Source organism: Carya illinoinensis, chromosome 6 (genome assembly GCF_018687715.1).
Source record: "Carya illinoinensis cultivar Pawnee chromosome 6, C.illinoinensisPawnee_v1, whole genome shotgun sequence".
NCBI classification, from domain to species: Eukaryota; Viridiplantae; Streptophyta; class Magnoliopsida; order Fagales; family Juglandaceae; genus Carya; species Carya illinoinensis.
In genome coordinates, this window is record NC_056757.1 from 6,648,668 (window position 1) to 6,660,940 (window position 12,273).

The 12,273-nt window shown below is 34.8% G+C and overlaps 1 protein-coding gene and 1 pseudogene across 1 annotated transcript; one reads left to right on the forward strand and one right to left on the reverse strand.

The window, feature by feature from the left end:
- Positions 1-1,732: 1,732 nt before the first annotated feature.
- Positions 1,733-4,531, forward strand: LOC122314202 (THO complex subunit 7A-like). The gene is made up of 3 exons (XM_043129625.1): positions 1,733-2,041; positions 2,745-3,365; positions 4,193-4,531. Exons 2-3 carry the CDS (start codon positions 2,772-2,774, stop codon positions 4,322-4,324), a joined length of 726 nt encoding a protein of 241 aa, XP_042985559.1. The 5' UTR covers positions 1,733-2,041; positions 2,745-2,771; the 3' UTR covers positions 4,325-4,531.
- Positions 4,532-9,186: 4,655 nt separating this feature from the next.
- Positions 9,187-10,311, reverse strand: LOC122314043 (annotated as a pseudogene).
- Between the last annotated feature and the right edge of the window lie 1,962 nt (positions 10,312-12,273).

A 12,273-nucleotide genomic window follows, 5' to 3' on the forward strand; every position in this document is an offset into this window, starting at 1 on the left:
TCGAAATTAGGATTAATGCTCAAAATTAATATTTTATCATAAAGCATTAAAATACATTTTCCACATGTGCATGAATATTTTTGAAAATTAAATTTGAAAATTTTGAAAGATGATTGATTGTCATATTTTGCATGTGCATGCCTTGATTAAAGGGTTGAACTTTGAAAATATTAAAGATGATTGATTGTCATTTTTCACATGTGCATGTTTTATTTGAATATTTTCAAAAGTGATTGATACTTTTTTAGACTTATACAAAAAGTAAAATATTAGGTTTGAATTTTTTGAAAATGAAAGTGTGCTCATTTTGTCATATGCCAAAAGTAAAAGATTAGGTTTGATTTTTTTGAAAAAGTGAATGATGTTGTCTTTGACAATTGAAAAAGAAGAACCTTTTATTTGAATTCTTTGAAAAAGTGAATGATGTTGTTTTTGACAATTGAAAAAGAAGAACCTTTTATTTGAATTTTTTGAAAAAGTGAATGATGTTGTCTTTGACATGTGAATCTTTTTAAATTTGAATATGAAGTCTCATATGCCTATAAATAGATCAATTGAGAGCTTCACATTCACAACACCAAGAGCATACAACATTCATTCAAAGCTTTCATTCTCTCTTCTCTAAGCATTGAGCCTTAATCTTTGTTCATTTTGAGAGATATAGTTTGCGCTGTATTGTTCTTATTTCACTCATTGAGGAGTGTTTTCTGATAACCTACCCACTATCAGCTCTTGTATCAGAAAAAGGGTGTGTATAACCCTTGTGTGTGTAGAAAGTATTCTACACGGGGAATAGTTGAATCACCACGTGTAAGGTGATTGCAAGTGTAGAGGGTGTTCTACACGGATCATTTGTAGCGGTATTGTTCAAAGGTGTAATAGGTTTCTATCTCCACCTGAAGGAGGTTGAATAGTGAATTTGGGAATCCTCAAGGGGTAGCTTGAGGCGAGGATGTAGGCAGTGGGGCCGAACCTCGTTAACATACTGAGTTTGCTTCTCTCTTACCCTTACTATTTATATTTATTGTTATTTTATATTTTGTTTATATTTTATATTATATATTTGATTTATAATTGTTATTTTTTTTATACAACTCAATTCACCCCCCCTCTTGTGTTAGTCATCTGGGCAATACTTAAAATTTAAATTAACACTGTTATCAATAAAATCTACTTTTTAACCAATCACATCACATCGGTGTACAGATTAGTACATAATTGTGCTTGCAATTATACTTTTCCTAAATATTTTTCAGAGAAGTGAATAGTAAAATTTTTAAAATTGTTTTAAAGGTAATTTTTTAAAGGAAGTATAACAATAATTGTTTTTTTTTTTAAATGTTGGGAAACCTCTTTTAAAGCAGGGTTCTTCAGATTTATCCTTGCAGAGTAAATTTCGGTTCCGTACATAGCACCTTTGAAATTTTTCCTATACAAATTTGGTTAAATCGAGAGTGTGATTCATCTATTTTTTATTTTAAAAAGTTAAGTTTTATTTATTTTATTAGTTACATTTCTATTCACACACACACATATATATATATATATATTACAGCTTATAATTGAATCACCTGTTTTTCATAATATTAATATTGATGGAAGAAAAATTATGGGAAGATTCTATTTTTAAATAATTCATATAAGAGGATAAATCCTAAAGAGTGAGTTTTTATTTTTTATTTTTTTTGCATTATGTAAACTCTGTACATAATTGGATCCTTGGAGGTGAAATGAGATAAACGTTTCGTACGTCACATTTTTCCACTGAAATCAAGCTTCTTCCTTTTTTTCACTTCTCATCTCATTTGTTCACTTCAAGTTCAGGTTTTTAGGGTTCAACTCCAAAAACCTCTCTGGACCTCAAGCCTTCGCCACCACTTCTTCTCCGCTTCATGCCGTTGCCCACGTAGGTCCGCCACTCTCTCTCTCTCTCTCTCTCTCTCTCTGTGCCGTCGCAGAACCTCCGCACTGCCAGTCCGCCATTTCAGTTTCTTTCATATCTCGGTTTTCTTCCCATTCGAACAGATCTCTAGATTCGCAGGTATGATTTATGTTTTCCTGTCTCGGTTTCCAGTGACTTGATGATTTCTGTTGGTTTATTATTTTTTATTTGGTTTAGAGAATTCTTTGTTGGCCACTACTAAAAAAGGGGAGAATTCATTGTTGGTCTCTGTATTTTGGTTTGTGAGATATGTTGGTTATATTCTGGTTGATCTGGTTTATGAGTTATTTTTCATATGAACGGACGAATTGTGCTTCTCACCCGCCACAATGTAGGGTCGATGTAGCAAATTACAGTCAGGGCGGGGGCAGGGCAAAATTCCTATTTCAAGAATATTTTACCAGATTACATACATACGTATTTTTGTGTGTGGGGTAGATTACATACATACGTATTGTTGTGTGTGGGGTGTGTGTGATAGCTATCCATTTCTACTATCATTTTCTAGTTTTTATTTTTTATTTTTTTTAATTTATTAGTTTGAGTTTTCGTATTCAGTCTATTATGAATCTGGAGTTTTTAACAAGGGTGATTTATACTTTTGTAAAAATATCATGCCATTTACCAACATACGAGCAAAAGGAAAATACTTTGTTGTATCTGTTTCGTGCATTTTTTCATAGTAATTAAAAGATGGATACATATAATAGACAAAAAGATATGTATGTCACGCCTACTTTGTTTCACTTGTTGCTGCTGAAGATCGTGGCATATGTCATTTATTTGAAAACCTGTAATGCAGGAAAGCAAGTGAGAATTAACTGCTTAGATGTTATCAAAAGGAAGGAAAGTTTCCAGCAGGGGAGAAGCAGTAACAGCAAACTATGCTTTTGGCCCGCATGACGAGGACATAATTATAAAACACAGGCTTCTAACCCGCACCACAACCACAAGGGGTGAACCTCCGTTGAAGAAACTTCAGAAGAAGTTCACCTCTTTTGTCCTTGAGATTGAGAAGGATGCAGATAATAATGGAGACTGTGAGAAACTTGCCAAAGCTTTCTTACAGGAGCTTTCAACATTTGAAATTCCACTCCTCAAGAGCAAAGCGGTTGTTGATGCGAACATAAGAGAGAAGGAGAACTTCAACGAGTTGAAAGATGAGATAAACAGGCAGATTGTCCAAGCACAGGCTGACATTGAAGATCTTAAGAAGCAGCTTGAAGAGAGTAAGATTGAGAGGCAGCACAAAGAGGAGTGTGAGGCAATCAGGAAACTGATTGCCACGCAGCCACCTAGATCAGAGACACAGAAGATTATATCACAACTAGAGAAAGAAATTGCAGCTTTGGATGCCGAGAACACAGCTGGTTCAAGGTTGCTGGAGCTTCGCAAGAAACAGTTTGCTCTTTTATTGCACGTGGTATGTGACAGTGTGCATATAGTTTTCATGCTTTTGTTCCATTTCCGTTTTGTTATTTTCTTTTTGATTGGTAAGTTTCATTGATGGCACCTGGTGGCAGCAGTAAATTACTCATTCTCTTTGAAAACATTCGCATCGATTCTTGAGGGTTTGTCGGGATTATGGAAAATATTTGGTTTCGACATTCACAACAATCTTTACGCATGACATTTGATTGAACTTTATTATACTGCCAGTTAAGAGCTTCAAGTGAAGTTTAACTAGTTGGTAAAACAGTGTAGAATTTTACAACATAGGCATTCATACTAGAAGCATTAGGACAAGAATATCTGGCCCACCCAGAGAAACCAGTGGTTTCTTGGTCTTGAGTTGTAAAGTTCTATTAAAGGGTGTTTCCACAGGGTAGAATCTCCTCAGGGAAATTGAAGTTTTCATGAGGCTGATCTTGAGCCTTTCCTGTCAATTTGACAATTTCCATGGCTTGTGTTTTACATGGGGAAGAAAAATTCTTGTAGTTCTAGCTGTGCAATTCAAATACTAACCTTTCTAATCCTGTTGAATACCACATTATTCGTTTTTTTTTTTTTATCGGTAAAATAAGGATTTTATTGATAATATAAATAGGCTTAAATAACACATTCTGATCCCATTTCCTCATTCTGGTTTCTTCTAAGAGCTTTGTTGGCCAACCGTTTCCATCTACATCCTTTGTTCTTATCATTATTTGCTTAATACGATAAACTCTCTCTAAATATTGTGCGCCTAATTTACTTATTAAAAAAAAATATTGTTCTCCTAATTTTCCATTCTATTCAACCTCTGTGCAGGTTGATGAGTTGCAGAATACCATAGAGGAAGAGCAGAAAAGTTTGGTTGAGGAGATGAGAATAGCGACTGAAGAGCAGAAGAATGGGATTGAGGATGCTAGCGGGGGGTCAGATGCAATGGCTGTTGACTAATGTTTAGTCTGAGTCTTAGCATTGCGGTTGGAAGATGGTAATTTCTTTTAATGTTTTTCTGTTTATGTATATCTTTCTTGATGGTTAGAATTGGGGAAAATGTAATTGAAATCAGAACATCTCTCTCCTGTTGTAGCATTAGTTTTTAAAACAGAGACATCCGTTATTACTTGGAAATTAGTCAATTCTCCCAAAAGTTTTGGATAAGTTTCTTGACTATGTTTTTCTGTACATTTAAAGTGGATTACTATCATTTCCAATAGGGAGTAATGAGATTATTGTGTTCTGAAAGTTGGGAGATGACGAAGAAATGTTTGAGGAAACTCTGTTGGACTACATCAAATGCCACGATGACAAGAGTCTCACTTTTGAAGGAAAAGCAATAAATTCTTTTAGACTTGTTCACATGGACAAGTTCATTATAAATGTTGCTCATTCATTATAAATGAACATATACAAGGAAAGTCCGCCACACACAAACACATACAAGCAGATAAATATTACAAAGCTGAAAGGCCAGAGCATCCTCTACAAGGCTACTTAAAATAAAATTTGGAGGGTTGTGCCACCATTGAAGTGTATCATCCACAATGCGTGCATGTCGGGCAAAGAGATGTGCTACCTCATTACCTTGTCTACTAACATGAAGAATATCAAATGAAGTTAAATGAGATAACAATGTATGAATCTCTTGAAGCAAAGGACTGGAACTAGACTGAGTAGACTCTTGTTCTCGAGCTGAACGAATGGCTTCCACAACAGTAAGTGAATCCCCCCCAAGAATCTAGTGAGAAATCCCCATATGATGGACCATCTGCAGATTCCACAAGGCAACAAGCGCCTCAATATCCTCCACCACATAAATGCCTTCTTCCTTCCTCGACATGGCCATGATCATATCACCATTTTCATCTCTCAAAATTGCACCCAACCCCAAATGATGAAGTTGATTGAAAACAGCACTGTCAAAGTTCAATTTCCACTTCACACATGGTGGAGGCTTCCACACAATGAAGATAAATGTTTATGGACTTGCAAGCATTTACGAACCACCTGATAACTTTCAACATAGGCAAAACAATTCCCAACAACATAAAAATAGAAACATCACTTTGCTTGAAAATTCTTAGATTTCGAAACTTCCATACACCCCAAGCAATGAGCACAAACCGAGAAAGTATAGTGGGATCATGAAGTTGCATCACTACCCAAACTTGCTCTATCAAACCAAGAATGTGAGTCCAATAAACCATATACTTATCAAAATATTGTGACCAAATTTTGGAAATGCAAGGACATTTATACAAAGCATGGGAATGTCCTCAGCAGCCTCATTACAGAAATGATATAGACTAGAAGCTAGTATCTCACGATGAGAAAGGTGGCTCTTGGTGGGTCAACTGTCATTACACGCCCTCCATATAAAATTCTTAACTTTGTTTGGTAGTTGCAGCTGCCATATAGTCTTCTAGAAAATTCTCTGTGAAGAATCGTGTAAACTAGTTCTAGCTTCCATCAGATTTTTTAAATGAACAACTAAAGGGTAAGCTGACTTGACACTAAACAAACCATTCCTTGTACAACCCCATACCAACTTATCAGCACTCCAATTAGGGAATAAAGGAATACTAAGTATTTATGAAATTATGAGGCCTCACAAGGAAGAAATACCTGTTTCACCAAAGCTGTAATCCACCTACCCGAATGTGAAGTGTCTATTAGTTCATTAACACAAGCATCAACTGCTAGAGAGTTGCATCCAGTAATGACTTTTCTGGTTGGTGAATTTGGCAGCCAATTATCGGACCAAATATGAATGTGGTCACCTCTAACAATACGCCACAAATAGTCAGATTGAACCACAAACTAGGCTTCATAAATACTATGCCAAACATAAGAAGGATTAGAGCCCAAATTTGAAGATAAAAAATCACAATGCGGGAAATATTTAACTTTAAAAACAACATGAAAAAAGAGAATTATGATGTTGTAGCAAGTGCCATCTTTGCTTGGCCAAGAGTGCCAAATTAAAAGATTCCAAATCTTGAAACTCCAAGCCACCAAAAAATTTTGAACGACACGTGCTTCTAATTCACCTAATATACCCTTCTTTCTTGATCTCTTTGCCCCCACCAAAATCGTGCAATCAGCCCTTCTAGTTATCGACAAACCCCTTTTGGTATCTTGAAACAACTCATAACATATGTAGGAATAGCCTGAATAATAGCTTTTGTCAATACTTTACGGCCAACCTGTGATAATAATTTCTCCTTCCATCCTCGACGTTTTGCCCAAACTTTGTCCTTAATATACCAGAAAGTGTGAAATTTCGATCTATCAACAAAAGAAGGTAATCCAAGATACTTGTCATGATGATGAATAGAATGAACACCCCATAGTTCCTTAATATCATTCATTACATCCTCATTCGTGTTGCAACTAAAGAGGAGTTTAGTTTCCTCCCGATTCAAATGTTGGCCTAAGGTTGCCCCATAAATAGCCAAGATATTTTGAATGTGCACATTTGCTAAGACAGAAGCTTGACAATAAAGAATACTATCATTAGCAAAACATAAGTGACTAACTCGGGGAGCATTATTACATACACTAACTCCCTTCACCAAAGCTTGCATTTTAGCTTGCTGCGACATTGTGGATAAATCCTTAGCACATATAATAAATAAATAAGGAGAAAGAGGACAACCTTGCCGTAGTTCACATGTGGTCTGAATAGAATTGGAAGGGGCCCTATTTGTAAGAACTTTATAGGAAACAATGGTAATATACATCATGATAAGACGAATAAAATCAGTAGCGAAGCCCATTCTAACAAAATTTTTTCCAAAAAAACCCATTCAACCCGATCATAGGCTTTACTCATATCGAGTTTAATAGACATACATCCTTTTTTACCCCACTTCCTTCATCTTATTGCATCCACCGTCTCATAGGCCACCATAACATTATCCATAATAATTCACTTAGGGACAAAAACACACTGTGATTTAGAAATAACTCTCGGTAATATTAAGTTCAAACGATTGGCTAGTACCTTAGCAATGTTTTATAGATCACATTATATAGACTAATGGGTCTATAATCCTTTTATGTACTTAGGCTGTCTTTTCTTCATAATCAACACAAGATATGTGAGACTAAAATCAGTGGGCATAATACCCGAATTTAAGACTTTTAACACAATGGTACTAACAAATTCTCCCACCAAATACCAATATTTTTGAAAAAATAATGGAGGCATACCATCTGGGCCCAGAGCTTTTTGTGGTTGCATCTGCAATAATACTTCGTTTACCTCAACTCCAGTAACAGATCGTGTCAGATCACCGTTCATTGTGGAAGCAAACAGATTTAGTGGAAGTTGTACATAACTCAATACGGCATCAATATCAGAGGGGTTAGTGGAAGCATATGGATATGCAAAATAACCAGCAATCATAGTATTCAAACCAGATCCTTCATAAGAATTTCCAGCATCATCCTTTGGACAATTAATAAAATTATGATGCCGTCTTTGAGAAGCCTTAAAGTGAAAGAATTTCATGTTTTAGTCCCCAACTCCCAACCAATTCACTCTTGACCTCTATCTGCACATCAATTGCTCTTGCTCCAATAAAAGATTCATATCATTCTTGACAGTACAAATAGCTTGAGAAGGGGATATAGATGGAGGGGCAGACCGTAACAACTCTCACTCCCTTATCTTAACAGCCAAAATTTTCCTAACATTGCTGAAGTGGGATTGACTCCAATCGTTGAGATTGGATCCACATTTTTTGAGTTTATCAACCAGAGGATCTGCTTTGTGTAAATTCCCTATAGATTCAATTTTTTCCTCACATTCCCTTGTAGCTACCCACATAGCCTCAAATTTGAACAAGCGAACACAAGGAAGTACAGAATGTCCCAAATCCAATGTGTTTAGCACTAAACATATTCTGAAACTGAAGTGACAATATTTCGAATCTTAAATAGGATATTGCTCTAGCCAATCAAAAGTGCTAGCAAAGCGATCCAATCTCTCCTTTATTTGGGCCCTTCTCTTAAATTACTCCTTGTAAATAAAGGCCCAACAGCATCAATACTACGTAATGGACAAAAATCTAAAGCAGATCTAAACTCAAGCATTTGTCTAAATGGTCTCACCCTGCCACCCATGAAAATCAAGTGCCTGACCTCGACTTGTGTGTTCAATGGTTAGATTGATCTATTGGACATTAGCCATATATTCACCAGCTCATGCGGGACAGTAACATTTTGATCACAATACTGTGGTAGAACAAGCATATTAGTCCAATTGATTTGTGAAGAAGGTTTGCTTTGGACATGTTTTTGCCAATTGATCGAGAAGATTTGCATTTCTCAGATCTGAATATTAAATTACTTTTCAGTACGGGGGATTAGACTTACTGTTAAATAAGGTACTAGCCGGGCAGATGTAAACGCAGATTCTCACCTCTTCATGGTAGAGTTCATAAAGCAACTCAGATAAGGAGATTCACATCAGATTAGCTGAATGCAAAATCTTAGATAAGGGAATCCACAGCAGATCGAGTCATAGATCATCAAGATTCTTCTCTATTTCTTGGGGAGCAATACAGAATTCAGCCTGCCGCCTTTTGCTCCATCCATTGGTGCAAAACCAATGGATTCCTCATACGGCTGATGAGCTGAAAATTCCAATATTTGCACATTTTGTGCGAAACTTATATATATATATATATATATATATATTCAAGTAGGTTCAAATCTTGATGTATTTTCTATTATTAATTTGCAAGAAATGGCAGGGGAAAAGGATGTGAAGCCAACCAGAAGATATAGTACTTTTAGTAGTCTAAATATTAGTAAACACCACAAGCTTGTAATCTTATTTCAGGAAAGGGTATTTTTCACTCCAAGATTACAAACTCCAAATATATAAAACACTATAGTGCATCTTTATTTAGCAGCTTTGTTCTTGGTGAGATAGCTTTTGGCAATTTGTGTAATGCCTTCCAGTGGCTCTATGGTGACATAGGATGCATTAGCAGCTGCCTCTTCCTTCACTTCATACTCTATAGTTGACCTTATAATGCATGAATCATCGCCCTCTTCGATGACTTCGAAACGAACACGATAAAGAGTAAAACCCATCTCCAGATATCCTCGTTCAACCACCTCTGTTTCTTTCACCCGTTTCTCATTGTCAATCTTTGTGAACTTCTCCGAGGTAGTGCTAAGACCAGGTGTGCCTATTTCAATGCAGAAAAGACATAATAAATTTACAAAAGAATTTAATCTCCTCTATACCTTATATAAATAGTGCAGTGCAGTGCCAATTTTTTCAAGCAATTCTGTCAACAGTTACTCCTTTGATTGCTTTGTATCATTAATGGTTAAGAAGTTGTAAACTCCATGACCTCTTCTGATAATTGTTGATAAACAATAAAAATACAGACCGGTTTTGCCAAGAATATGCTGAACAGCGCTGTGAACAGTAAAAAGAGCCCATGGCTCTTTCCCTGCTCATAATCTTCTAGCTCTCTCTCTAAAAAATATTTGTAAAATATGAGTCTGAGACAGAGTAACCTCTACCCAGAGGAGGTTCATCATGTCTAAGGAACAGGAAATTGATTCCTGGTCAACCCGCTTGAGAAATATGTATATATACCTGGTACAAATGTTAGCTTGAGATCAGTCCCAACCCCTCCATCACCTTCCAAGACCTCAATTTTCTCAATGAGAGTTGAAACTTCTTCAACTTACGAAGCGTGCCATAGAGCTCCCAGGCTTCAGAAGCAGGCACCTCTATCTTCATCTCGTGTGAGAGTTGCCCAGAAACCATCTCTTCCTAATTTCTCTTAATTTCTGGTGTGGGAGTACTTCTGGTAATTGCAGAACCCAATAATGAAGGTGTGGTAATGATTACAGCCTTATGTTTCCCTCCTGTGATATTAGTAGATATAAACTCAGAACATATAGGATGGTCAAGGTCTACCGACATAGTATTTGGGTCAAATTGACCAAACCAAGATTCTCTGCACCGCAGGCATATTGTTTTCTCCGAAGTTAAAACAGGAAAAGAACAATTTCACATACAATAAATTAATTAAGTTGGGAATATCAAATATGTTATATGATCAGTTGGTATCTAAACTCCAAAGTTTATCACTCATCACATCTCTACATTGGCCGGCAACCTTTGTTTTTATTTTGTGTGTTTTAAATCTCTCTGTTCGTTACACCCAAGACGAAAGAAAACGTTTACGAGGCCACATTATATATATATATATATATATATATATAAGATGTTACCTAGTAAAAGTTGAACAATCAAGAGTTAATTATAGGACTGTGCTAACATTTTTTTTTTTTTTGTAATTAAAGAGATTAACTGAATTTTATTATATATATATATATATATATATAAATCTTATAAATTTGTTTCCTCTGTTCGATTCAATGGGTAAGTGGATATGATGTCCACATTGTGGCTAAGGTTCGACTTCTTACTGAACTTGGTACCTGGCTAAGGAACAGCTCAAGTGTACTTAAAGGTCTCCTTGTACCAAGAATTTCAGGAAGTTTTAAAATATTATATTTTAATATTATTATTATTTTAAAATTTAAAAAAATTAAAAAAAATAAATTATTTATTATATTTTATATAAAAATTTTAAAAAAATTATAATAATAAGATAAAAATTCTAAAGTGTCAAACCGATGCTTAAGGTTTAAGGAAAATCTAGAAAAAGAAAAAGATCAATCTCAGGCCTACTTTGGGGGCCAAGATTTCAAATACATATTAATTATTTCTCTTTCCTCTTTCTCATCAACTGTTTGGCTTTGTTCCTTTTTCTCTTTCCTAGTTGAATTATGCTAGTTGTCATTTAATCTTTTTTTGGTATGTTACAAATTTTTATCTACTTCAAATGAAACAATATTGATTTAATTAGAATATAATTACTATTTCACATATAATAGATAGAATGATCAAATATGATAAAATTAAATAAATTAGCTATTTTTTAAAGTAATTAATATTATTTTATTATTATATAATGAATAAATGAATAATTCAATGTGAAAATTTGATGTGAATGTAATAGTTAAAATTAAAGTCAAATTGATCTTATATTATTTTATTGTTATATAATAAAAAAATAACCATTTGTTTCAAAAATTTAAATTTATGAGAAGATATAAATTTTATTATTTAATTTATATCTTAACACTCCCTCACGTAAGGGTCATATTATTTCTCAATGAATAAGTCCAACACGTGAAATATTTAACTAAATGAGATATAGTTTAAAGTTAGAATTCGATTTCAAGACCTATGTTTTGATACCATGTGAAATCAGTATCACTTGTTCGAAAAGTTTAAGCAGATACAAAGATATAGATTTAATCATTTATATTTATTTTAATAGTTCTAATATGCTTAATTAATAACCTTGTGCTGTTGAGAACCCTGGCTAGCACCTCTTCTCTTCCCCCCCCAAAAAAAAAATCTCTCGTAAAATTTCAAAGGCTCCAAATCTGATTTTGATTTTCGTCGAAAGGGGAGGAGGCCTCAGCTTTTCTCCTCCTCCTCCATTTCATTCCACAGGTCGAAAATCATTTAGAGGAAAGTGATGGTTTTGCAAAAATATTACATGTGGTTCTCTTCTGGCAACTCTTTTCGACACACGTGCCAAATCACCAACTCTTCTCGACACATGCGTCAGATCACCAAAGTCGCCACCACTAGACCTTTCAGATCTGATCTTTGTAGCTGAAAAGAGACAAGTGTGTTGTCTTCACGGGCTATCACAGATTTTGAAATCTACTAAAATTGATTCAAACTGTAATCTGTATTTTTTCATATTTATCTTACTGTTTTACTTTTTGGTTTCCTTATTATTTATTAAAATAAAAAAAGAGTTTTTCTCTTGGACGTTTGTGAT

Bases quoted from the DNA above. Each gene is read 5' to 3' on its own strand.
- LOC122314202 (XM_043129625.1), top strand. From the start codon at position 2,772: ATGTTATCAAAAGGAAGGAAAGTTTCCAGCAGGGGAGAAGCAGTAACA. The intron at 3,366-4,192 runs GTATGTGACAGT...ACCTCTGTGCAG, and splicing joins TTGCTCTTTTATTGCACGTG to GTTGATGAGTTGCAGAATAC.